Here is a 22,734-nt window from a genome sequence, read left to right on the forward strand (position 1 = left end):
ATAACTACATACAATTCACAACCATTTTTGTAACAAATAGATTATAAATATATTGCCATTTCAAATATACTTTTACCATAATTTTCAAACCGCTGTATAATACTGCATGTTCCATAATCTATATCAACTAATATTATATTATTTAATATTTATGCCAAAACTGCAATAAGGCAACAAATTGAAATTTTTAACATGCAGAGAGAGCTCTTTCAAATTGATAAGAATAAATGTAAAACATTCCAATAGATATAAACTATGCAAAATTCATGAGCAAGCAATTCACAAAACAAGAAATATTTATGGCCAAGAAGCATCCGGAAAATACGGCCAAATAAACCCATTTCTAGATTGATTAATTAATTTTTTAACAAATATTTATTGGTCAGTTACTGTCTTCAAGCGACACTCTGAGTGCTGGGAATATAGATGTGGGTAAAACAAGAAGTACAGTCATTTTAGTGACAGATTACAAAAGAAAAAGATGGTTCATAAATATATGAAAAATACTTTGCCTCTACTTATAAGAAGACAAATGCAAATTAAACTGCCTTTTCCACTTCAGACTATCAAAGATCAGAAAGGCTGACATACAGGCAAGGATGTGGGAAAGCAGGCACTCTCAATCATATCTCAAGGTATGCTATATCCTCTCCAGAAAGAGAAAAAAAATGACAAATACACATACTCATTAGGCCAGCAATTTCACTTCTAGGAATTTATCCTATACATACTCACATGTGTGCAAAATAGCAGGTGCACAAAGTTATTCATTCCAGCATTGTTTGTAATAGCAAAATATTGGTAACAGCCTGGATGTCTTTTCTAGTTTGCTAGCTGCTGGAATGTGATATACCAAAAATGGAATGGCTTTGAAAAGGGGAATTTATTATGTCACAAGTTTACAGTTCTAGGCCTGTTAAAATGTCCAAATTAAGACAAGGTTATGGAAATGTCCAATCTAAGGCATCCAGGAAAAGATACCTTGGTTCAAGAAGTCATCGATAAGTTCAGGGTTTCTCTCTCAACCGGAAAGGCACATGGCGAACATGGCAACCTCTGCTAGCTTTCTCTCCAGGCTTGTTTCATGAAGCTCCCCTGGGAATGCTTTCCTTCTTCATCTCCAAAGGTCTCTGGCTCCATGAGCTCTTGTGATTCTCATGGCTCTGAAGCATTTTTCAAAATGGTTCCTTCTTTTTCGTTTTTTTTTTTCCAAAATGGTTCCTTCTTAAAGGATTCCAGTGAACTAATCAAGACCCACCTGGAATGGGTGGAGTCACATCTCCCTCTAATCAAAGGTTAATACCCACAATTGAGTGTGTCACATCTCCGTAGAGATAATCTAATCAAGTTCCAACCTACAGTGTTGAATAGAGATTTAAAGAAGCGTCTGTCTCCACAAGATGGATCAGATTGTAACATGGCTTTTCTAGGGTACAGAATCCTTTCAAGATGACACAATGTCCTTTCATAGAGGCCTGACTGATTAAATGTATTCCATTTGCTGGAACCCACGCACCTAGAAAGGAGACACAATGAATGAGGAAGCTATTTATGAACTGATACGTAAAACAGTGCCTAGAAATTAGTAAATTCTCAATAAACGCTAACTACTATCTCATCAGAATGTACGGTGCATGAAGGCAAGGAGTTTTTCTGTTTTGTTCTCAGCTGATCCCCTATGTCTAGAAAAGAACCTGGCACACAGTATATGCTCAGGATATATATTTTAATTCTTCATTATGGAAATTTTCAAACATACACAAAGGTAGAGCAAATAGAATAATGAATTCCTCTCCCTATCCATTCCTATCACCTAACTCAGCAAACTTTCTTCATTCACATTTTCACTGCTTCCCATATCCCTGATGATTTAAAATCAAAACCAACGCATCATATCATTTTTTCCACAAATATTTCAGAAAGTATGTTTAAGAGATAACCACCAGTCCATTATCACACCTAAGCTATTAACATTAATTCCTTAATACAATTAAATATTCAGTCAATTTATTTCACTCTTCCCCTCTGGGTCATATGTATTTTTATTTTTGTTTGTTTGTTTTACATATCATTTGTCCAAATCGGGATCAAGAGATTTTGTTGAATGAATGTGCTTATTTCAGGAACAAATTGTCCTCTTATGACAAAAGAAGCCTGAATATGTGAGTTGTTTTGTTTTGTTTATATAACAAAAAATATCACTGGAAGGATACACAAGAAGCGACAGAATTATATTCCCCTGGAGTGGAACTAGTGAGTCTCCAGAGGGCGGAAGTTTTCACCCTGATTATCCTTATGAATTTTAAATCATTTGAATTTATGATTTAGTCAGCAACTGAACCAAAAATTTGAAAGTTTTTAAAAGCAACTACTAAAACATCATCAAAGACGATTTAGAATGTGGGTAAATTAGGGTGGGAGGGGGTGGTTGTTCCAGGCCTGCCACAAGGGGGCAGGAGAGTAACACTAAAGCTTAGTGCTAGACAGTGGAAGGCTGCCCAGAGACCAGTCAGTCTTCCCTCCCCATCTGCCACAGGCAAATTCCTACTGTGTGCCTGCCCAGCTCCTCCCCAAAGCTGTGTGACATGACTGTGTTTGGGCTAAGCCATTCCCAGATTTCTGACCCTTGGAAACTGTGTGAGACAATAAATGTTTATTGTTGTTTTAAGCTGCTACATTTGGGGTAGTTTGTTACTCAGCTATACATCACTAATACATCAGACATCATACCTTTCCACCAAAAAATATTTTAGTTGTCATCAATTAAGGACTCTTTTTTTAACACACCCACAATAGCATTATCATATATAAAAAATTAAAAGTGATTTCATAGAATCAAATATCCAGGAGGTCTAGTTGATGACACATGCAGAAGTATTTGGAGGAAGAATACTGATACCTGCAATTTATTTTGAAATGTATAAAAAATAGATTGATGGATGGATAGAAGCACAGATGACTAGATATGTGATAAAGGAATATAGCAAAATATTTACTGTAGAAACCTGGTGGTGTGTATATGAGCGTTCACTATAAATCCCTTTTTTTTGTTTCTTTGAAATTTTTCACAATAAAATATTGTGCCAGCTTGAAACTATTATGTACCCCAGAAAAGCCACGTTTTAATCCTGATCCAATCTTGTGGGGCCAGACCTATTGTTTAGGGTGGAACCTTTGATTAGATTGTTCATGGAGACTGACCCACTCAATTGTTGGTGTGACCTTTTGGCTACATTACTTCCATGGAGATGTGACACACCCAATTGGGGGTGTGACCTTTTGATTAAGTTCATTCGAGGTGGGTCTTGATGAGTTTACTGGAGTTCTTTAAAAGGGGAAACATTTGGAGAAACCTCAGAGGCAGACACTTGGAAAACAGTTGCTAGAGAGCTAACAGAGAGGCAAACATTTGGAGATGCTTGGAGTGTTGACAGAGAGCAGACACCTAGACACGGACATTTGGAGATGCAGAGGCCAGCAGGCATTGCCATGTGCCTTCCCTTGAGGTGCTAAGCAAGCCAGAGCCCAGAGTTATGTCCTGAAAGAGCTAAGTGAAGGCCCATAGATACTTAGAGAGGAAACCACTGGCATCAGAAGCTGGAAGCAATGGAACAAGAACAAGGACCAGCAGACACCAGCCATGTGCCTTCCCATGTGACAGACATCAGCCTTTCTTGAATCAAGGTATCTTTCTCTGGATGCCTTAGTTTGGATATTCTTATGGCCTTAGAACTGTAAACTTTGTAACTTAATAAATTCCCTTTATAAAAGCCATTCCATTTTTGGTATATTGAATTCTGGTAGCATTTAACAAACTAATACAAATGTTGAGGGGAAATCCAATCAGTGGTCAAATTTCCAATTATCTCAAAAAAAGTCATAATATTTACTTACTGTTTTTCATATCAGGATCCAAATAAGGCTCACACATTGATATTGGTTGGTAATATGTTTTTGTTCTTTAAGCCACAGTACTTTGGTGCCTTTTTGTCATAACAACTGAGTGGATGCTAACAAATACAGGGCAGCATAGCTTACATTCCCAGCTGACTCTTTAGACTGATTTTGAGCCCTTTACTCTGCAAGTTGACAAAAAACATTCCTGGAATATACCTGAGCAGAGGCTGTCACAACTTCTTGTTTGGGCTTTCTGACCATCAGTGTTCTTGACTCCCTCCCTCCAGGGGCAGCTACAGAGCATCAGTTTTCCATGCACGTTAGTATCGAGGTGTTCTGGGAATCCTTTCTGGAGGATTAGCCTGGAAGCCGGACATGCAACCAGTGCTGTTGCCCCCACACCTGGGCAGACCCCATGCTAGGGTTTAATGCTCTGCAGGTGCCATCTTGAAACTCACAACAATGTTATCTTCAAATCTGTGATTTGTAATGAAGTTTGATGGCACAATGGGGATTCACTCACATGCAGTGCTGATTCCCACCATCTCTCAGTTATTTACTGTTTATTATACTATTAGAACAATTAAAGGACTATAAGATTCACCACATCTATATTTGTAACTTTTGATTCATAAAACTTTTAAACCTTTTAGAGTAGGCCAGAATCATGGCTCATTCTAAAATCATTAGGGCAAGTGTGATCCACCCCATGCCCAAGCCAAACCCCAGGCCCAAATGAATCAGAATCTTTGGTGGTAAGACCCAGGTATCACGATTATTTAGGGCACTCCAGGTGACTCTAATGTGCAACCAAATTTGATTAGGTGAAAGGCCTATGGGATGTTTTCATAAAGGAAATAAAGCCCTTTCCCCCTCTTTTTCTCTCTCTCTCCAGACAAATGATATGATAGGGATACAGAGATGTAACTTCTTTCTTAGCCATCTTAAAAGTAAGTTACAGAAATAATGTTCCTTTACTCCCAAACACCTCAAGTATTTCTTAAAAGCAAGAACATTTTCTTATGTAACTACGTTATAATCTTCAAAATCAGGAAAGTAACACTGTTACAATAGCACTGTCAATGCACAGACCTTATTAAAATTAATGATTTTCTCACTAATCAAAAGGAAAAAAAAGTCAACCTTTTTTCTGATCCAAGATGCAGGTTAGAAGTTATGGGTTGCTGGGCTTTTCTTTTCTTTCTTTTTTTTTTTTATTAATTAAAAAAAATTAACGAACACATTTAGAAATCATTTGGGCTTTTCTTTTAAAAGTCCTTTTCTGTTAGAGATACATATTTGAAGATGAAATAAGATGTTTGGGATTTCTTTTAAGATATCGCAGTAAAAGAAAAAGTTGAGTGGGGGAGATAAATGTAAGACACTAGAATGTCTGTAATTACTGAAGCAGGTCATGCGCAAGGGGATGAAAGTTCACTATACCTTTCTCTTTGCTTTTGTCTGTTTGAAAATGTCCACGAAAAAACCCGAAATTTAAATATAAAAATATGTAATATATAAACCTTACCGATAGAAAACATTAAGGATAAAAGCGATTTTTTTGTGTGTGTGCAATAACTGTGCTAACTCAGTTAATGTTCATGTATGCTGTCAACAAACCTCCGAGGAAGAACCTGACTTCGCCCCCACCTTACACATACTGAACCTAAGGTTTACAGCTCTAATCACCCAGTCGGTTTTGGTAGAACAGAGCTCGAACCCCAGTTCATCGGGTCCCCGCTCGCCCTGCGACACCAACTCCAGTAGGGAAAGATCTGAAAGACCCAGCGAGAAATTTTAGGTTGCTGCGCAGGAAGTATCTCCGCGGAAACGATCCAAGTGTTAAGCGCTGGTACTGGGTCCTCTCCACTTGGACCAATAGAAATTCCGAAATGAGTGACTGATGGGTGCCTTTGACAAGGGGGTGGTTGGGGGGCGTCTTCTCGGCGCCCCTATTGGGCAAATCTTAATCCGGCCGCCCAATTTGCCTTTCCCCTCCAGCTCCCGCCGAGGCCCCGCCCCAAGGCTGCGGTGCCTTGAGCAGCGGGCGTGGCCTGGGATTCCCTGATAGGCGAGGACCCTGTGTCCTTGCGTGGAGAGGGAAGGTGACTCCGGCCGAAGAGGAGGACGCAGAATGAGGGCCTTGCGGGTGAGGGCCCCATGGGCCGGCCCAGGGCCCCTATCCCTGAAGCCCTTGCCTTAGTATAGGTTTCCCTAAACATCCCGAGATCTGGGGTCTTGGAACGTAAGCCCCCCTCGGGGGTTCGGTACCCCTACCCGCAATGAGACAGCGGGGGACGCCAAGTATGGCCCAAAGCTACGGGTCTGGAGCTCTTCATTTCATCCAGGGCTCCCTCAAATAGCATCTCTGAACCTAGGCCTGGGAACTTAACTCTCCCTCCCCTCCCCTCGGCATTCTTAGGCAGCCTCTAACCCCCTAGAGAGCCCCGATTCAGTCCCGACAGACTCGGAATACGGGGTCCTCCCATGAATCCAGAAAACCCCCCAAAAAATATCTCGGAACTTGGACCTCCACCCAGAACGTGAGTCTCTTCTGGGTCCGCTTCCCTTCCAGGTCCCTGTAGTCCCTTACAAACTTAGCCTTCCTAGACCGGAGCCCCTTCCCCAACCGGGTCAGCCCGGGTCTCGCAGAAGACGCTCCTGAGGGACAGCACCATTCCCCCAGCCAGACCCACTTCGCGACACCCTCAAGTGCCTTCAGTACCCATCCACCCCGTCCCCCCGCAGGTCTCCCAGGCGTTGATTCGCTCCTTCAGTTCCACCGCCCGGCACCGCTTCGAGAACCGAGTGGCAGAGAAACAGAAACTCTTCCAGGTGGGTGGGGCGGGGATGGGGCGGGGCGACGACCCGAGGCCTCAGGTTGGCTCCCCAGCCTGGTGCGGGATCCCAGCCGCCTTTTCTCATTGGATGTTCCCACACCAGGCAGACAATGGCCTCCCAGTGCATCTGAAGGGCGGGGCAACCGACAACATCCTGTACCGACTGACTATGACGCTGTGTCTTGTGGGTGAGTGCACGGCCGGGCTTGGCCCCAGCTGCAGGGGGAGAGGGCATACTGGCACCTGGGCTGGATTTAGGGAGTGCTTTCGATCCTGAATTGGACAGGTCTGGGGAGGGGGCTGGAGTCCACGGTGGGGTATACAGAGAGAAGTGCCTAGGTCGGGGATCTGGGGCCTTGGCCAGAGTTGGTGACAGAGCTCCCAGCCTGGACTGCATCAGTGCCAGGAAGTTCCCCACCCGGATGGGTTTCCTTTGGGAAGAGAGCTGGAGCTTCGCAGATCTACGCTGGTTACGAGGGAGACTGCAGAGTTGCTTAGGGTCTGAGATGAGGTTCAGAGAGGGGGTTAGGATCTCATACTTCACACCCACCCCCCTTTCCTAGGCACCGGGTACAGCATCTACTGCCTTGGCTGGGCCTCCTACCCCCACAAGAAGTGAGACCAAGCAGTTTGGAAGACCTTGGGGACTTGGACAAGTCTCAGTAAATACACCAGCTTTTTGAGGAACACAGCCCTGCTCTGGCTTCTGCGTGTGTGCCTCCCAGCCCTGGGTCCATCGTGCTGGGCCAGCGCTATTCCTACAATGTTACTGCCTCTCAGCCCTCCCCAAACAGAACTCTTGGGCTGCCCCTCAGGATTTGGGGACCTGGGATGGGGTCCTTCCTGAAACAAGGGTTCTGCATCCTGGGATGGTGGCCCCTCCCTACAAAGGCCTTGAGGGTGGGAAGGAAGGTGCAGGGCATCAGCCAGGCCATCGTAGAGGCAAGAGACACCAAGAGAGGACAGACTGACTCAAGGACAGAAGCTGAGATGGGCAAGCATGACCTTGGTGGAGACAAGGGTGGCATCAAGACCTTCCGAAAGCCCAGGTTCTGTAAACAGAAGCAGAGATCACCCAGACTTCAGGGTCCTAGTCTTGGCCTCCACACATCTGTGAAGGATCTCACCAATAGATTACAGCTCACTAGAATTCAGTATGAGAAAAACATGGCTGAGAAAAGGCTTGCAGATCCAGCCCTGGAAACAGACCTGGGTACAAACAAAACCACCCCCTGCACCCACCATCCCCCTCCATGTCTCCCCTCATCCCCTACCCCTGACTTCAAGACCCAGACTCCACCCCAAACACAGCCTGTGCTCTGACTTTTAGAATAGGAAGTGCATCCCATAGAGAATAGCAATTGGCATGCTTTATTTCCTCCTGGGTCTGACAGACCAGGAGCATAATATAGACAAAAGCACTGGGGCATGTAGGGCCTGGAGTGATTATCCCAGGGCATGGAAACAACACAAGTGTTGGGCTTGGCACGAGTACAGGAAAGGGATTAAGGAGTGAGTGTAAGATAGTGTGTTGGGTGCAGGAGTGACCCTTGGGCAGGGCATGCTAGCATATCTTAGAGGCAGGAGAAACTTGGGGCATGGCATGTTGGGCCCTGGCTGGTGACTGAGAAGCTGGGTGCCAAAGACTGGGAGCACAGAGGCCTGTGGGTCATCAGGACCCATGAGGACAAGACTACAGACAGGATCAGCCTTGGAAAAGACCAAGGGACCCAAGGTGACTCCTGTAAGCAAGGTGGTGAGGGGGCAGGTCTGGGCGTCCCATTCAGGAATACATGGTCAGCTGCAGCCACTGGTGAGAGAAGGCATGGAGAGTGAGGCACAGGGGACCCAGGAATACTAGATCCCTTTCTCTGTCCTCACTCAGGGGTTATAGGAGAATAGCAGTGAGGGGGCCCAAGCTCAGAGCTGGCACATAGGGCAGAGGGAAGCCTCTCCCCACCTCGCACACCCCAATACAGAGGTTCTTACCTCCTGGATGTTCACCTGGATTTGCCCAGTGCCATCTTTATCTAGAGATTTGAAGGCACCTGGAGGAGAAAAGAGGAGAAAAGATTTAGGGGACACTGGCTTTTAGGATAACCACATTTCTAAACTATAGGACGATATTAGTAATAGCTAACACTTCGCACGCTTACTCCATGATAGGCACTGTGTAAAATGCTTCCCATGCACTAACTGATTTAATACAAGCCTATGAAATTAGTGTTAACATGAAATGAGGCAGAGAGAAGTGGAGTGACATGTCCTGGGTCACAAAACAAGAAAGTAAGGAGATTGAGATTCAAACCCATGCTCTGGCCCACCTCAATAATGCCCCCTGACCCCTGCCCAGGGGCACCTGAGCCTCCTATCAACCTCTAAGCCCTACCCCCTTCCTCTCCTGCCCTACTCAGTCCAGTTCCAGCCAAACAGGCTGCCAGAAGGAAGTCCTGCAGTCCTCATCTCTACTTCTTGTCCCTAAAGTCTGACCTGGTCTCAACACCTGCCCTGAAATTTGACTCCATGTTCCCCTTTAGCTGCTGCCTGCCCCTTCCCCCCACAGCCACAGAGCTGTCTACACTGTCTGCTTCCTCCCTCTCACCCCTCATCACCATCCTCAAGTATCCACACACATGGTGTCCCGGACACTGTACTCCCCACAGTTACTAATCCCCCCTTACAATGACCAGTTCTCAGACATTCTCATATCATACATGACTTATTGTGTTATGTGTCCTGTTGTACATACACACCCAGTCTCATGTCCCTTTCCCTTTTCCCTACCCACATTCAGTGCCATTGCCACCATCATAAACACTGAGTCCTGGCTGCTGGCCCCTACCTCACAGACTCATGGGGCCATTTCAATACCCGCCATGGTCTGTTTCCCCTCTGCTGACTATGTCATCTCTTCCCCCAGTGCTAGGGGTCTCAAATGCTCTTGGGCATTCCCCAGGGCACTCACTGGCCTCAACATCTCCTCCAAACCTTTTCCTCCTTCTTCATCCCCTTGTTAGTCCAAGCCCACTAACCCCATGCCTTGCCCTGGATGGCTCACTGCCCCCAGCCCATCAGCCCTGTCCACGTGGCCTCCTAAGCATCCCTCACCACAGTCCTCCATGGGCTCTTGCACTAAAGCCAAAACTGACCCTGTGCCTCTCCAGTACCTCCAGTAGAGAGAGACCAAGTAGCCCTGCACTTTGCATCCATGGTCCTGCTCAGCCTGACTATGCCTGTTGCTCCTGCCTCCTCTCACTCAATGCTCTCCGCTCAGAGATCAGACCAGATCTGAGTTCAAATTCTAGCTTTGCCATTTCTTAGCTGAGTGGCCATGGCAAGCAGTTTTGCTTCCTTGAGCCCGATTCTTCCATAAAATGAGACAGCCATTCCCACTTCTCAGGGATACCTTAAAGATTCAGTGCATTAATGCTCCCAATAAAAGCCTACATGCTTCAGCCCCAACTGAGCCCTCCAATCCCTTGACCTCCCTACCCCACTTCAGCGCTCTCTGAATGACTGAGTCCAACAAAAGCACCATCTTCTCTTTCCCTGCTAGGCCTTTGCACAGGCTATACCCTCTGCCTACAAAGCTCTTCCCCACCCTTTTCCTAGGTTCACTTCTCCCCATCCCTCAGGTCTCAACTTATGCGTACCCTCCTCCAGGAAGCCCCTTCAGGCTGTACCAAGCACCTCCTAGATTTAAATAGCTCTCTGGGCTTCCCCATCACAAATCTGAACATACTCTGCCTGTCCTCCCTGCCATCACAACTTCACCCCTCTGGCCCAAGGCTTCACCATCCCAGTCATGGCAAATCTGGGCTGACACTGTTCTGGAGGATCTGTCTCTCCTCAGCTGGACTGTGAGGTCCAAGATAGTAGGAACTGGGCTTTTTCAGTCACTGCTGCACCTCTGGCATTGGCCACCTCAGTGTCAGGTTTAGAGACTCAGGCCAGTGGAGGGGGAACAAATCCCTACCCAGCACAAAAGCTGGGGCAACACTCACGGAACATGGCGTCCAGTCTGACCAGGCAGCTGATGAAGTTGTCAAAGTCCATATTCCCTGCCTCATCTGAGTAGCGGCGGATGATCATGTTGTAGAGGTGCTCATTCAGGTGGAACCCTGAGAATGGTATATTCCTTCAGGGGTGGGGGCCATACAACTCCCCTCTGCTCCCATCCCCAGGATCCAGGTTCAGAGCAACTCAGTGGGGGCTGCCTCACCAATCCCACCCCTTCCCCACCAGGTCCCTGCCAGCCCCACCTGCTGCCTCAAAGGCCCCTGGAAGTTCACTGCTACAGATGGTCCCTGAACGGTCGACATCAAACTGTTTGTATATGGCCTGTGGGGACATAGAAATTCAGGTTCAATTGAACATCATGGGCATGGTATCTCCATGGCTTGCAGTCTTGGTACTCAGAGCTTCACAGGCTGCCACGCACCTGCCACTTTTTAATGTTGTTCCACAGATACTTGAACTCCTCAAAGCCCAGCTTGCCGGTAGTGTCGCTCTGACAGAAGGGTGTTAAGAACAGTGTGACAGTTATACCCAGATAAGTGTGTATTGCCTGTACCATTGTATACATGATGATAACAATGGTCTAGCTGGAAACCTGAGCTGAAACTCCAGCTCCCATGCTCCCATGTCATGCCACCTTTTATCTTTTATTTTATTTATTTCTAAAGGCTCTTTTTTTTTCAAACATAACCATGAGGACTTATATGGAACTTCTCCAAACTATAATTCCTTACCTGAAAAGAGCTAATTCCTCATTTACAAAATTTTCGAGAGTAACTCAATGTTGTAAATGTTAAAACATGCAAAAAAAAAAAAAAAACAAGAAATAAGGTAACAGGAAGAACCTGCTGGGTTTGTAATAAAAACCAATTAAGATGTTGGCATAAAGCCCTTAGCTCAGGGCCAGGCATCTGATAGATACACAATAAGTAATTACAACAATGGCCAAGACTTATCAAATACTCAGTACACACCACACTGTATGAAGCTCCTTAGGAAAAACACTCCTCTCACTAAATCCTCAGGACACCAAGCCCACCAGTATTACTCCCCAGTCACAGATAAGAAAACAGATTCCAAACTGGAACCGACCAGTGAAAGATCTTAACAACAGCTCATGCTCAAGCCCATCCAAGGTGCTTGCAGCGTGCTGAACCATTTGCATAGAGCTCTATCTGCAGTATCACCGCTATCATCTCCATTTTACAGAGAGTGAAATCAAGCTAAAGAAAGGCTCAGTCACCTTGCTAAAGGGTGGAGCTGGGAAACACAACGTTGACTAATGACAGGCCCATGTGCTAATATACATGTATGTTGTGTATACATGTGTGTTCCTGTGCACATGCCTCCACGTATTTGGACAAATGGGTATGTAAGCATAATAGCAGTTATCCATTTGGGTTCTAAAATCCAAAAGACCTCTGTCTAAGTTCCTATCGTGCCATTTACTCTATAACTTCTGACATACGGATGCCTCTCTCTGATCTTTATTTTCCTCACCTATAAAGTGGAGTATAATAGTAGTGCCTGCACAGACTGAGTCATTTAATGTAAGTAAAGTACCCAGCTGTGACAGCCATTGTTGCTACTGTTTATCATGTCTACATGTGGCTGTGTGTCCTCATGTATACTTGTCCATGTTTCTGCTATATACTGGCTGTCCCAGTCACATGCTCAGAAATCTCCCTCTTCACCCAGGGCCTCCCTCTGACTGCCCCCAAGGATACATCCATAACGGCCACCATGCTGCGACACGTGTCAATACCAAAACCATCAGTCTTCAGATCAGGGTCTAGGAGAGAACAGGTTAAAGGTCAGTGGCCATAGATCACAGCCCCTTCTGCCCCTATGCCTAAACTTGCACTATGTATTCACTCACGTCGTGTCACGACCTTGTTGAGAATGTTCATTAGTTCAGTAGCACTGACCTCCATGTCCTGCAGGGAGAAGTTATGGGTGGGTCAGAGATGGCTGGAAGGAGTGGGCTGGTTCTGAAGGAGGATGGGAACTTTGGGATTATCATGGTATGTGTATGCAAGGCAATTCAAAGGAAGGCTGTGAAAGGCTGGGACTGAGCTGGGGTCTCAGTTACTTACATCTCCAGCCAGCTGGGCAAACAACCTCCGGAACTGTCGCACCTCCTCGCTCTCATTGGCCTCAATGTTGGAATAATGGGTGCGTGGGGGCTGCAAATGGAGAATATCTCAGAGCAAGCAGGGAGAAGGGTACCCCAGCCAGGAGAGCTCCCCACACCCAAGTGCCCTAAGTGGAGGTCAGAGTGGAGTGGGTGACTGAGTGAACAAAAAAAGGGGGCCCCTGTCGCATGGCTAATATCCACAGCTAAGTCAGGGGACTTGGCAAGGTAGGGACTTAATGGGAGAGGGATTTCATAAGAGGGAAAGGGGTTGGGGCTTCTCCAAAGGGACAAGGATGGTTCTGGAAAAGGCCGTGAAGGAGGAAGGGAGAGAGGCTCACCGGGGGCTCCGGGTTGTATTGCGCAGCCGCCTCACTGTGAAGAGACACTGGGAGTTAGTACCAAGGGGCGGGGCTTCCAACGGGCATCCCCAGCAGAACTGCCACGACCAGCCCCCCACAACTCCCAAACTCCCAGCCCACCATCCTTGCTACAGGGTTCCTCCCCACTCCCACCTCCAAGCCTCATCTGTCATTATCCTGACCTGTTCCTATCCTTGCTGCCCTGGTCAAGTCCCTCCTCTCCCTCCATCAGGCCAACTCCATCCGCGAGGAAACCCACGCACGGGCCGCCCTCGCGGCAGGTTCCACTACCTTCAGGGCATACCTACCCAATGGCAGATTCCAGAATCATTCTGGCCCCACCCATTCCCAGCCCACAATCTCGCTCAACCTCAAAAGACCTGCCCCTCCAAGAACTCGCTTCTTAGAGGATATGCCTACCTTTCCTGGGCCTGTCTCCTCTTCTTAAATTCCATTTGCCCAGGACCCACCCCCCACCTGAATGCCTGTCTTTCTAACATCCCGCCCCAACTCCATTAGGCCCCACCCTTTCAGTGGCCAAGGCCCCAAGCGACAAGTGACCTACTCCTAAGCACAGGATTTTTCTCCCTTAATTGAGTCAGTTCCTAGCTAGGCCCTACACCTTCAAGGCCCATTTCCTCTCTCCCATTAGGTCTTAGCCTTTCTTAGGCTCACCTCCTCATTAACCTAAGACAACCAGGCCGTGCCCACTTCAAGACCCAGCCCATGGAGTGACATACTCCTGCAGCCAATGATGGCTCTTCCCCCTCCATACTTCTCTCTAGGTAAGCCCATGCTTGGCCGTGCCAAGTCTTCCATCTTTCCCAGAGACCGGCGGGTTCCGTCAGGTTAAGTCCCTCTTGGGCCAACATCACTATTGACCCCCACGGCAAAACCACGCCCACGTCAAGCCCGCCCCCAAAACGGGCCTCAGCCCCGCCCCCAAGGCCCACCTCCCTGCTTAAGCCCGGCCCAGTCTGAGGGTTACGATTCTCTTGTTGGGCCCGCACCCCGCCAGGCCCCGCCTTACCTGATGGCGCTAATGACCCCGCCCAGGATACGCATGGCTGTTCCGCCGCCGCCGCCGCCGCCACCTCCTCCTCCGCCGCCGCCGCCGCCGCCGCCGGCCCCGCTGATCAGGCCTCCGAGCACATTCCCCAGGCCTCCGCCCAGGCCCCCGCCGCCGCCGCCGCCACCACCGCCCTTCAAGAACGAGTTAACCAGGAACATGGCCGCGACTCGGACTCCTGAGGAGAGAAAGCGTTAGGTGGCTGCCTCGCCCCTGAACTCCTCCCTCCCCCCAAAGGACACATTTTCGTGAGCGCTGAGGAGGAATCTGAGGCCTCCGGGTGGGTGCCAATCCTCCGGCTGGGGCTGAGGGATTCGGCCAGGATGAAGTCTGTGCTTGCGGAGGAGGTAGCCCTCGGATGTGTGGGATAGGGACGGAGGATCAGACTTGAATCCTCCTCGGTTCTAAAGGGTCCCTGTCGGGTTTGAGTCCACGCACAGTTATCATTAAGGGTAGGGGTCCAGATCGGGAGGTTTGTCCAGACGCGAGGCCCAAATTGGTGTAAGGCGTCTCCGACGTGTGTGGGCGCTCGAATCTGAGATCCAGGAACGCCAGAATTGGAACGTGGGAGTCTTCGGAGGATCAGGGGCGCAGATCTAGGATCATCGTCCCTGGAGCAGACTTGAGGGAGTCCTGAACGAGGAAGTGAGGGTCTGGGATCTCCGTGCGGTGAGATTACAGTCGCATCGCTAGGTCTGTGGCCTGAGGCCTGAGGTCGTGGTTGTGATCCCCAAGGCCCACGATAACAGGGTCCCCACTGGAACTGGGGGCGCGCATCTAGGGTCGTGGTTCTAGAGGCCCCAGGACAGAATTTACGGGGTGCCTGCAATCTGTAAACTCGCATCTTAGATCACGATACGAGGGAACCCCGGGACCAAGATAACGGGGGCCGTCCAGGTCTAGGGATCCCTGAGGCCAAAACTATAGGATCTCGTAGGCTCTGGGGGCCGCCGGGGGTGGGTGGAGGGGTCCGCGCCGAATGCTCACCGCCTAGCTGATAAGTCCGTCGATCTGGCGGCCCGTTTGTCTGCTCCTCCCGGCCTCCCGCTGTGTCCGGCTCCGGAGGGCGTGGCCGGTGACTCAGGCTGCAGTGCCCGGGTCAGGCACAGTGACGCGGCCCAACGGGCATCCGCTGGGGTCCTAGAGCCGACTTGTGCGTATGCGCCTGCGCACACGGGCCTCGAGACATATGGGGCGTGAACACTGCGGCCCCACCCTTGGGTGGGCAAGTTCCAAACCCGCCCCAATCTAAAGGGGTTTGAGGGCTTTCCCCACAACCTACAACCCCGGGCGCTTTCACGGGGACAGGAAATTCGAGGTGCCCTAGGCAATCTCGGAGAAACCCCCACCCGAGGTTCCTCTTCACCCAGCTGCGGATGCGGCTTTCGGGACGCTGGAAAAGATAGCACATGACCCCTATACAGGTCTTGTCGCTACGAGCAGCATCAGGAGGCCCCGAGTTTTGTTTCCGAGATCAAGCGTACTCATCTGTGTTAGGCATTGAGGCTAGGCTAGTCTTCCCGTTCCCTATGGCAGCCAGATCGCGGTCAAACTGTAGGTGGGATTTCCCCCACCTGGGAACGCATCCTTGCTTCTCCTCCACCTGCTTCCAACCCCGAGTCAGGCGTAATGTTTCCTGGCCGGGCCCAACATCTCGCCTCAATCTTCCAATCTAAAGAAGGCCCCGGACATAGGAAGGAGTCTCTGTTCTCTGGTCCCAGCTTGGCCAGATGTTACCGAGGTCCCAGGGTGGATAGGATACAGGGGGAGAAAGCGGTGTAACTGAGAGGAAAAATCACGACTGCAGCCGCCTTTGGAGGCCTTTCACTTGCTCTCTGTTTCCATCCTCCAATCAGTGTGCGCCAGGTACTTCCTCGGGGCTCTTCAAGGCTTCTCAGAGGGAGCTAAGTCTGGCATGGCAGTCTGGCTGTCGCACCCTAAGCCCCTCCCCTGGAGGATGATGGCTAGGCCTGAGTTTGAATCCTAGCTCTGTCCCTTAATATCTGTGCCACCCCAAGAGAGTGACCTGCAATCTCTAAGCAGCAATTGTTTCATCTGTAAAATAGGAACATGGGTCTTACCTCCATTAGCCCCCTATTAGAATTAAGTGATAAATTCTTAGTAAATGGTAGTTATTAAATGCCTCTGTGCCTGTGCCCTCCCATGCTGTCTCCTACCCCTGCCAGCTCACTCTTATTCCTCCTTAAATAACACTGATAAAAATAGCTGCTAGGCACCTTCCTAAGTACTTTACCTAATTTGTCCTCACAACAACGCTGTGGATGGATACTACTTTCTCCCTTTTATACATAGATAAACTGACTCCTAAACCTAGACAGCCAGGCTCCCTAGCCTGGGCCCTTAACCACTACCCTAATGCACTGAGTCTCCAGTCATATAATTAATATAATAACTCAAATAACAAAATCACAACAGACAATACCACATCCTGAGTTCATGCTTCCTGAGGGCCTCCTGGGCCAGGACAGGGCAACTGCCTACACAAGCCTTGTCTCTAAGGCAGAAACTAACAAGAGAGAAAATGGAGGCTCTGAGAGGCCTCAGGTCACAGAGGGTGGAAGAACCAGGCCTGAACCTGGGCTTGGTTGAGGCCGTATCTTTTGAGGGTGACTAATCTGGATTCCCTTGTCACCACACCCCTCCCTGCCACTCATAGTTTCAACCAAGCTGAACAGCTTCAGCGGCCTGTCCTCTCCCTGGGCTCACTTGCTGCCAGGGCTTTGTGTAGGCTGTGCCCTCTATCTGGAACACTCCTACCGCCTTTTTTTTTTTTTTTTTTGGCCTGGCTTTGTAGCTACTCAGACTTTGGGTGTCAGCTCAGGAGTGGCCTCTTCCAGGAAACCCTCCCTAACCCCCCACTACTCCCACCCAAAACTAGCTGAGGCTTCCAGTTATATGCTCTGAAAATTACTTGTACTTTCTCATGACATTCACAGCCCATTATAATCATGTTGTGGTCTAGGTCTGTATCCTGGAGCTCCTAATTCTGGTCAGTCCCAGGACTTGGTCCTCCTCTGCCACACATGCTGCGTGAGCCTCGCCCATACCATGCTTTAAATTTCATCTCTAGGCTGTCAACACCCAAATATCTTCAGCCCAGAGAGCCCCTGAGCTCCAGGTTCCTTGTATCCTCCTATAGTCTGCCTTCCACTCACCATCTCCATGAGGGAAGGGGAGGGATCTTAGAGGTATCTCAAATTCCACACATCCCAAACTGCTCCTCCCCCACCTCTGCAAGTGGTAGCCCTGTCCTTCCAGTGACTGAAGCCAAACACCCCAGTGTTGTCCTTAAACCCTCTTTCCTTCACACCCACTCCAACTTGTCAGCAAACCTTGTTGACTCCACCTACAGAATCTAAACTCCTCCCCTCCACTGCCCCACATAGGTCCTGCCTCCTTCCTCTCCCACAGCAGCCTCTTCCTGCCATCCCTGCCCCCCACAGTCTTCTCCCCACCTGCAGCCAGAGGGACCCTGTGAACACCTGGGTCAGATCAGGCCCCTCATGGCTGAGCCCCGCCCTCCTCCCCTGGCTGCCCTTCACTATAGGCAAGAATCAAAGTCCTCACTAAGGCCCTGGTGATCTGGTCCTACCATCTCTCTGCTCTTCTCCTCCATGAGAAAGAGAGAAAAGGCCCTACTGGCAGCTCAACCTGGATGGTCCCACCTGAGCACTCAAGACAAGGACACACAGCAGCATCCAGACAGTCCCCCTCTACATACATGAGGGCTGCTTCTCCATTGCCAAGGCTAGTTTCCAGCCCCACCTTAGTCCCTTACTTCTTAGTGCCTCACATCAAGTGATCAGGAAGGTCCTCTGGGATCCTCAATTTAAACCCCCTGCTCCTATCACTTATCACCTCTTAGCATATTGCATACTCATTCCGTTTGTCTCTTTCCCCCACTACAAACAGCCTCCAGAGAGTAGGGATTTGTCTAGTTTGCTGCTATGTACCCAGTACCTAGAACAGTGCCTGGCCCATATTAGGCATTCAATAAGCACTTGTTCATGATGAATGAAATGTTTTACATGGATTTTGTCATTCAGTTTTCAGCGTCATCAGTGAGATAGTCCAGCAAGCATTACTAATGCCTCCCGAACTTTTGCATGCTCCTTTAAACTTCAGCAGGGTTGGATGACTTGCATTGTGAAAGGAGAGCTGGAGCACTGAGTGTGGCACTTTCCAGGTGGGAGCATTTAAAAGCTCAATGCAACTGTGTGTGTGAGATGGGGTATAAAGAAACTCTGTACTTTCTGCATGATTTTTCTGCAAACCTACAATTTATTTAAAAAATAAAAATCACAACACTGACCATTATTAAAAAAAAAAAAAAAAAAAGCCAGTGGAGGATGCTCCATGCTCTCTCTCTCTCCCCTGCCCTGGCAACAGTGGAGATGGTCACCCACTGTCACCCAGCCTGCAGCAAACTGTATGAGCAAGAACTAACATTTTTGAGGTATTAGTCCACCAAGCTCTAGGGCTCATTTGTTACCACAGCATAACCTAGCCTATTTTGACTGGTGCATGTAGATGTTATGATCGGGCCCAGAAAGAAACCAAGGTCCAGGGTGGGGGTAGTCAAGATTTGAACTCAGGGAGTCTGGCTTTGTAGGTTACACTTTTATTGCTCATAATGTGCTGCCTCAGTGATATTAGCACCAATAATACACTCAGTCATAACTACCCTAGCTAACCATCTCCCCAGGGCTTGATGGAACTAGGTTAGGATAACAGTCTTACCGGCATATCTTGCCAAGGCATCTCACCACCCTATGAAAAAGGAAATAACTAGAGGAAGCGCAAGTTCAGAGAGGCTAGTCACTTGCCTGAGGCACCACAGGATTTGGCAGAGTCTGAGAGCTTGGTTGATGCCAAGTTGTTACATAATGACTAATTTGGATTCCTGTCCCTCTGTTCCCCTCCCTGCAGCTGGCATAAGCCACTTCCCTTCCCTCTCCTCACCATGCTGTTTTGCTGCCAGGTTTTTGCATAGGCTCTGCCTCTGCAGGAACACCCTTTTCACCCTTTTTGCCTTGGAGTCACTGTACAGATATCACCTTACCAAGGAAAACTTTCTCAACCTCCCTCAGCCCAGACTAGAGTCCCACTCTGATTGCTGCACCTCCACTCTCTGCTCTGGCCCACGTATGGCTCTTGATATTTCCCAAAGATAGGTTTTGTGTTTCCCGCCTTGTAAAGTGTCACCTGACCTAAATAAATAAATAAAATAATGAATTACAATCTATAACATTTGATGATATCTGTCTTCCCCTCTGAATTGGGAGCCCTGGTCAGGTGAGGGGATGCTTTCTCAGGGACAACTGTGTCCCCAGCATTACCCAACCCAGTGCTAGGTAATAGATGGAGGACGTGACACTAATTTAGCTGTTAGCATCATCATCATCATTTTCTGTGCAATTGTACCAATCCAACTCCCTCACCAGAATGAAAACTCTTTGAGAGTCAGTGGATTGTGTACTTACATGGTTTTCAGCAAACCATCCTCATCCACCCATCCAAGTAGTGGTTCAGATGGCTCCTTCCACCCCATGAAGCCCTCCCTGGTAATTCCCTCCCTGTTTCCTTACTGTTCTAATGTCATTGGAAGTCTAACTGCCCCCCCCCCAAGGGGGGCACGGGGACATCAGTTAACTCAGTCTAGCAAGACCCCTGGCTTTGACCTCCCAGAACTTTTGGGACTGGCAGGGGAGGACTGAAGATGCCTGGAAACTGCACAAGGCCCCGCAACAATCACCGATGTGGAACCTCGGGTAACTATCAATAGGAGCCAAGCTATGCGGACTGGCTCCCTGGTGCCACACTTCCAAACTTAAGAGAGCACTATTTGGGATTTAGAATAAATAATAGGGGGAACAAATGTTAAAATAAATTTAGTAGATTGAAATGCTAGTGATCAATGAAAAGGAGTGATAAGGGGTATAGAAAAAAATAGGGGGAACAAAGGCTAAAATATATTGGGTAGATGGAAATACTAGCAATCAATGAGAGGGAGGGGTAAGGGGTATGGTATGTATGAGTCTTTTTCTTTTTTCGTTTTATATCTTTTTCTGAATTGATGAAAATATTCGAAGAAATGATCATGGGGATGAATATGAATATACAACTATGTGATGATATTGTGAGTTATTGATTATATACCAAGAATGGAATGATCATATGGTAAGAATGTTTGTGTTTGTATGTTGTTATGTTTAAAATAAATAATAAATTTTCTCAAAAAAAAAAAAAAGAGAGAGAGAGAGCCCCATTTGGCAGTGAAGACTCCGAAGTCCCCTGCTGTGGGTGCACACCAGTTGCGCCACCAAAACCAAAGCTATCGCAAATTCCAAAAGAAAGGGAACTGCACGCATCGGAGATATGAGTCCCTCATCCAGGTCATGCTGTTTGACACTGATGCTTGCTGCGCAGGGTGGCCCTTTCTTCCCACATACCTTCTCCTGATCATTGTTCCTCTCACCCCCATGCTTCTCCCAGGGTGCCTGAGTCCAGACACTCAGAAACACCAGTAACTCCCACGTATATAACTTCATATATATATGTGAACCCTCTGCATCCCACATCACTCCCAACAACGCTTAATAACTCCTGATACCTTCTACTCATTAATCCTTAACCGCATCACTCAAGGCTCTCCCAAACTACGTACCGAAAGAGACCTAATCTTTCTCTGGGAAGCATACTTATAAGGAGACCCAACAGATTACACCTGGGAGCAAGTTACTGAGTAATTGAAACCATGAAATCAACCAATATAATACAAATAATAACCCTTCTCATTACTTTAACAGACACCTCACCCCATCACCTTTTATCCCTCACTAGTCAACACATCGCCAAAGTAACTAATCAAATCAACTGCTGGATTTGTCCAAATGCCACTCACACCACCTCTCTATCCCTCTCTGCCTTCCCCTTAAGTCCAGAAACCCTTCTCTCCATAACACCTCAATACCATGTAATTAGAATCACTTTCAGTAATAGAACACTCCCAGGAATAAACTTCCCTCTATTAGGAATTGAAAACCTTCAAACACAGAGTTTTCTGAACCCATAGAGACCACCACCAACCTAATGGATAAAGCCTACCTCTGCTTCATCCTCTTTGCAGGATCCCAAAGCTACTCTCTTAGGACACCTAGATACATAATACTGCAATCATACTTTGTACATGCACAACATCCCTAAAATGGGTTCTCTGTGAACCTCCAAATACCTCGATAGGTTACTACAACACTGCTCTACTGTTCTGGGGAGGTAACTTCCAAAATGCCTACAAAAGTTACACTGAAGAAGTTTTATCGTATTAACAGTTCTCAACACAGAACTGAACTCTTTGGCATAGGAACACACTCATGCCAGCTCTTCAGTATTTCAGAAAATATATCAGAAAATAAGACATTCTCTATCCTAGACTCCCACAATAACCTCTTCCAACACTTTTTTTTTTTTTTTTTTGCAATTTACTCTGTCAAAATCCACAGCACACACACAATAAAACAAAGTCATCCTACTCCCCCTTGTGCGTGGATGAATTCTTCTCAGGTACACAAATCATAAACCCTAAAGATCTGTTTTTCCTAAACTCCTTTAAATATTCCCAACCCCAAGGACCCACAACGACCCTCTCCCTCATGGTGAGAGGATACTACTTTCTGTGTGGAAGCACAGCATACCTTATGCTCCCAAGGCGATGGTCTGGTACCTGTACAGTTGTCTCACTATTTCGGACACAGCCATTCTAGACACCAAAGACATGGCTTCCTCTGGACAGATCCCAAACCTTGGGTTCTTTTTTGAAAGTTCTCTCCTTTCCCGTGGACCCACACGATACAAAAGATGAGACCCTTACCAGCAGGCCCTGTATATGGATATCAGGGACACCATAACCCAATTCTGGAAAAGCCTGGAATAGGACACAATCTTTTCAAGTCTCTTTTGGTCCACTGGAATTCCACTGTTAGAAACATCTAGACTCAACACGTCCATCATGATGCAACAATCACAGAATGCCTCAGTACAAGCTATAGAAAACCAGCAAAAGTCAATTGATAGCTTAGCCTCTGTAGTCTTACAAAACAGAAGAGCACTAGATGGCCTAACTGCAATGAAAATTATTGTCTGTGCATTGCTAAATGAAACTTGTTGTTTCTACATTAACACCACAGGACAGGTAGAAGAAAACCAAAAAAATCCTAAAAGATAACATAAAATAATAAGAAAGACACAAGAAAATGCTGCATATGACAATCCATCATGGCTAGAGTCTGTTCCATCATATTTCTCCTCTCCTCTCCTCTGAAGACAATTTTAATTCCACTTTTAATAGCCCTTTTCATAATCATACTCCTCATTTTAGGGCCCTGTTTTCTACAA

The 22,734-nt window shown here is 47.5% G+C and overlaps 2 protein-coding genes across 5 annotated transcripts; one reads left to right on the forward strand and one right to left on the reverse strand.

Moving 5' to 3' along the window:
- Positions 1 to 213: 213 nt before the first annotated feature.
- On the reverse strand, positions 214 to 15,440 carry CAPNS1 (calpain small subunit 1). Of its 4 annotated transcripts, XM_077132034.1 has the most exons (12): positions 15,307 to 15,439; positions 14,758 to 14,952; positions 14,281 to 14,497; positions 13,230 to 13,263; positions 12,851 to 12,940; positions 12,634 to 12,691; positions 12,482 to 12,546; positions 11,179 to 11,247; positions 11,000 to 11,078; positions 10,742 to 10,858; positions 8,727 to 8,785; positions 243 to 1,516 (listed from the first exon to the last, which is right to left on the reverse strand). In XM_077132034.1, exons 3-12 carry the CDS (start codon positions 14,478 to 14,480, stop codon positions 1,484 to 1,486), a joined length of 804 nt encoding a protein of 267 aa, XP_076988149.1. In that variant the 5' UTR covers positions 14,481 to 14,497; positions 14,758 to 14,952; positions 15,307 to 15,439; the 3' UTR covers positions 243 to 1,483. The 4 variants fall into 4 exon arrangements, with proteins under 4 accessions (XP_076988151.1, XP_076988149.1, XP_076988148.1 ...); XM_077132033.1 differs by lacking the exon at positions 14,758 to 14,952 and having other exon boundaries at positions 253 to 1,516; positions 15,307 to 15,440; XM_077132035.1 differs by lacking the exons at positions 243 to 1,516; positions 14,758 to 14,952 and adding an exon at positions 8,088 to 8,547 and having other exon boundaries at positions 15,307 to 15,440.
- COX7A1 (cytochrome c oxidase subunit 7A1) lies at positions 5,917 to 7,428 on the forward strand. Its single transcript, XM_077132038.1, has 4 exons — positions 5,917 to 6,046; positions 6,646 to 6,732; positions 6,841 to 6,925; positions 7,301 to 7,428. Exons 1-4 carry the CDS (start codon positions 6,032 to 6,034, stop codon positions 7,354 to 7,356), a joined length of 243 nt encoding a protein of 80 aa, XP_076988153.1. The 5' UTR covers positions 5,917 to 6,031; the 3' UTR covers positions 7,357 to 7,428.
- Positions 15,441 to 22,734: the final 7,294 nt, after the last annotated feature.

Source organism: Tamandua tetradactyla, chromosome 16 (assembly GCF_023851605.1).
Source record: "Tamandua tetradactyla isolate mTamTet1 chromosome 16, mTamTet1.pri, whole genome shotgun sequence".
Lineage (NCBI taxonomy): Eukaryota > Metazoa > Chordata > Mammalia > Pilosa > Myrmecophagidae > Tamandua > Tamandua tetradactyla.

Coding starts and splice junctions, on each gene's coding strand:
- COX7A1 (XM_077132038.1), top strand. Junction 6,733..6,840: donor AGAAACAGAAACTCTTCCAG/GTGGGTGGGGCG, acceptor TTCCCACACCAG/GCAGACAATGGCCTCCCAGT. Junction 6,926..7,300: donor TATGACGCTGTGTCTTGTGG/GTGAGTGCACGG, acceptor CCCCTTTCCTAG/GCACCGGGTACAGCATCTAC.
- CAPNS1 (XM_077132034.1), bottom strand. CDS start 14,480: ATGTTCCTGGTTAACTCGTTCTTGAAGGGCGGTGGTGGCGGCGGCGGC. Junction 12,941..13,229: donor AATACAACCCGGAGCCCCCG/GTGAGCCTCTCT, acceptor CTCCATTTGCAG/CCCCCACGCACCCATTATTC. Junction 11,079..11,178: donor ACAACATTAAAAAGTGGCAG/GTGCGTGGCAGC, acceptor ATGTCCCCACAG/GCCATATACAAACAGTTTGA.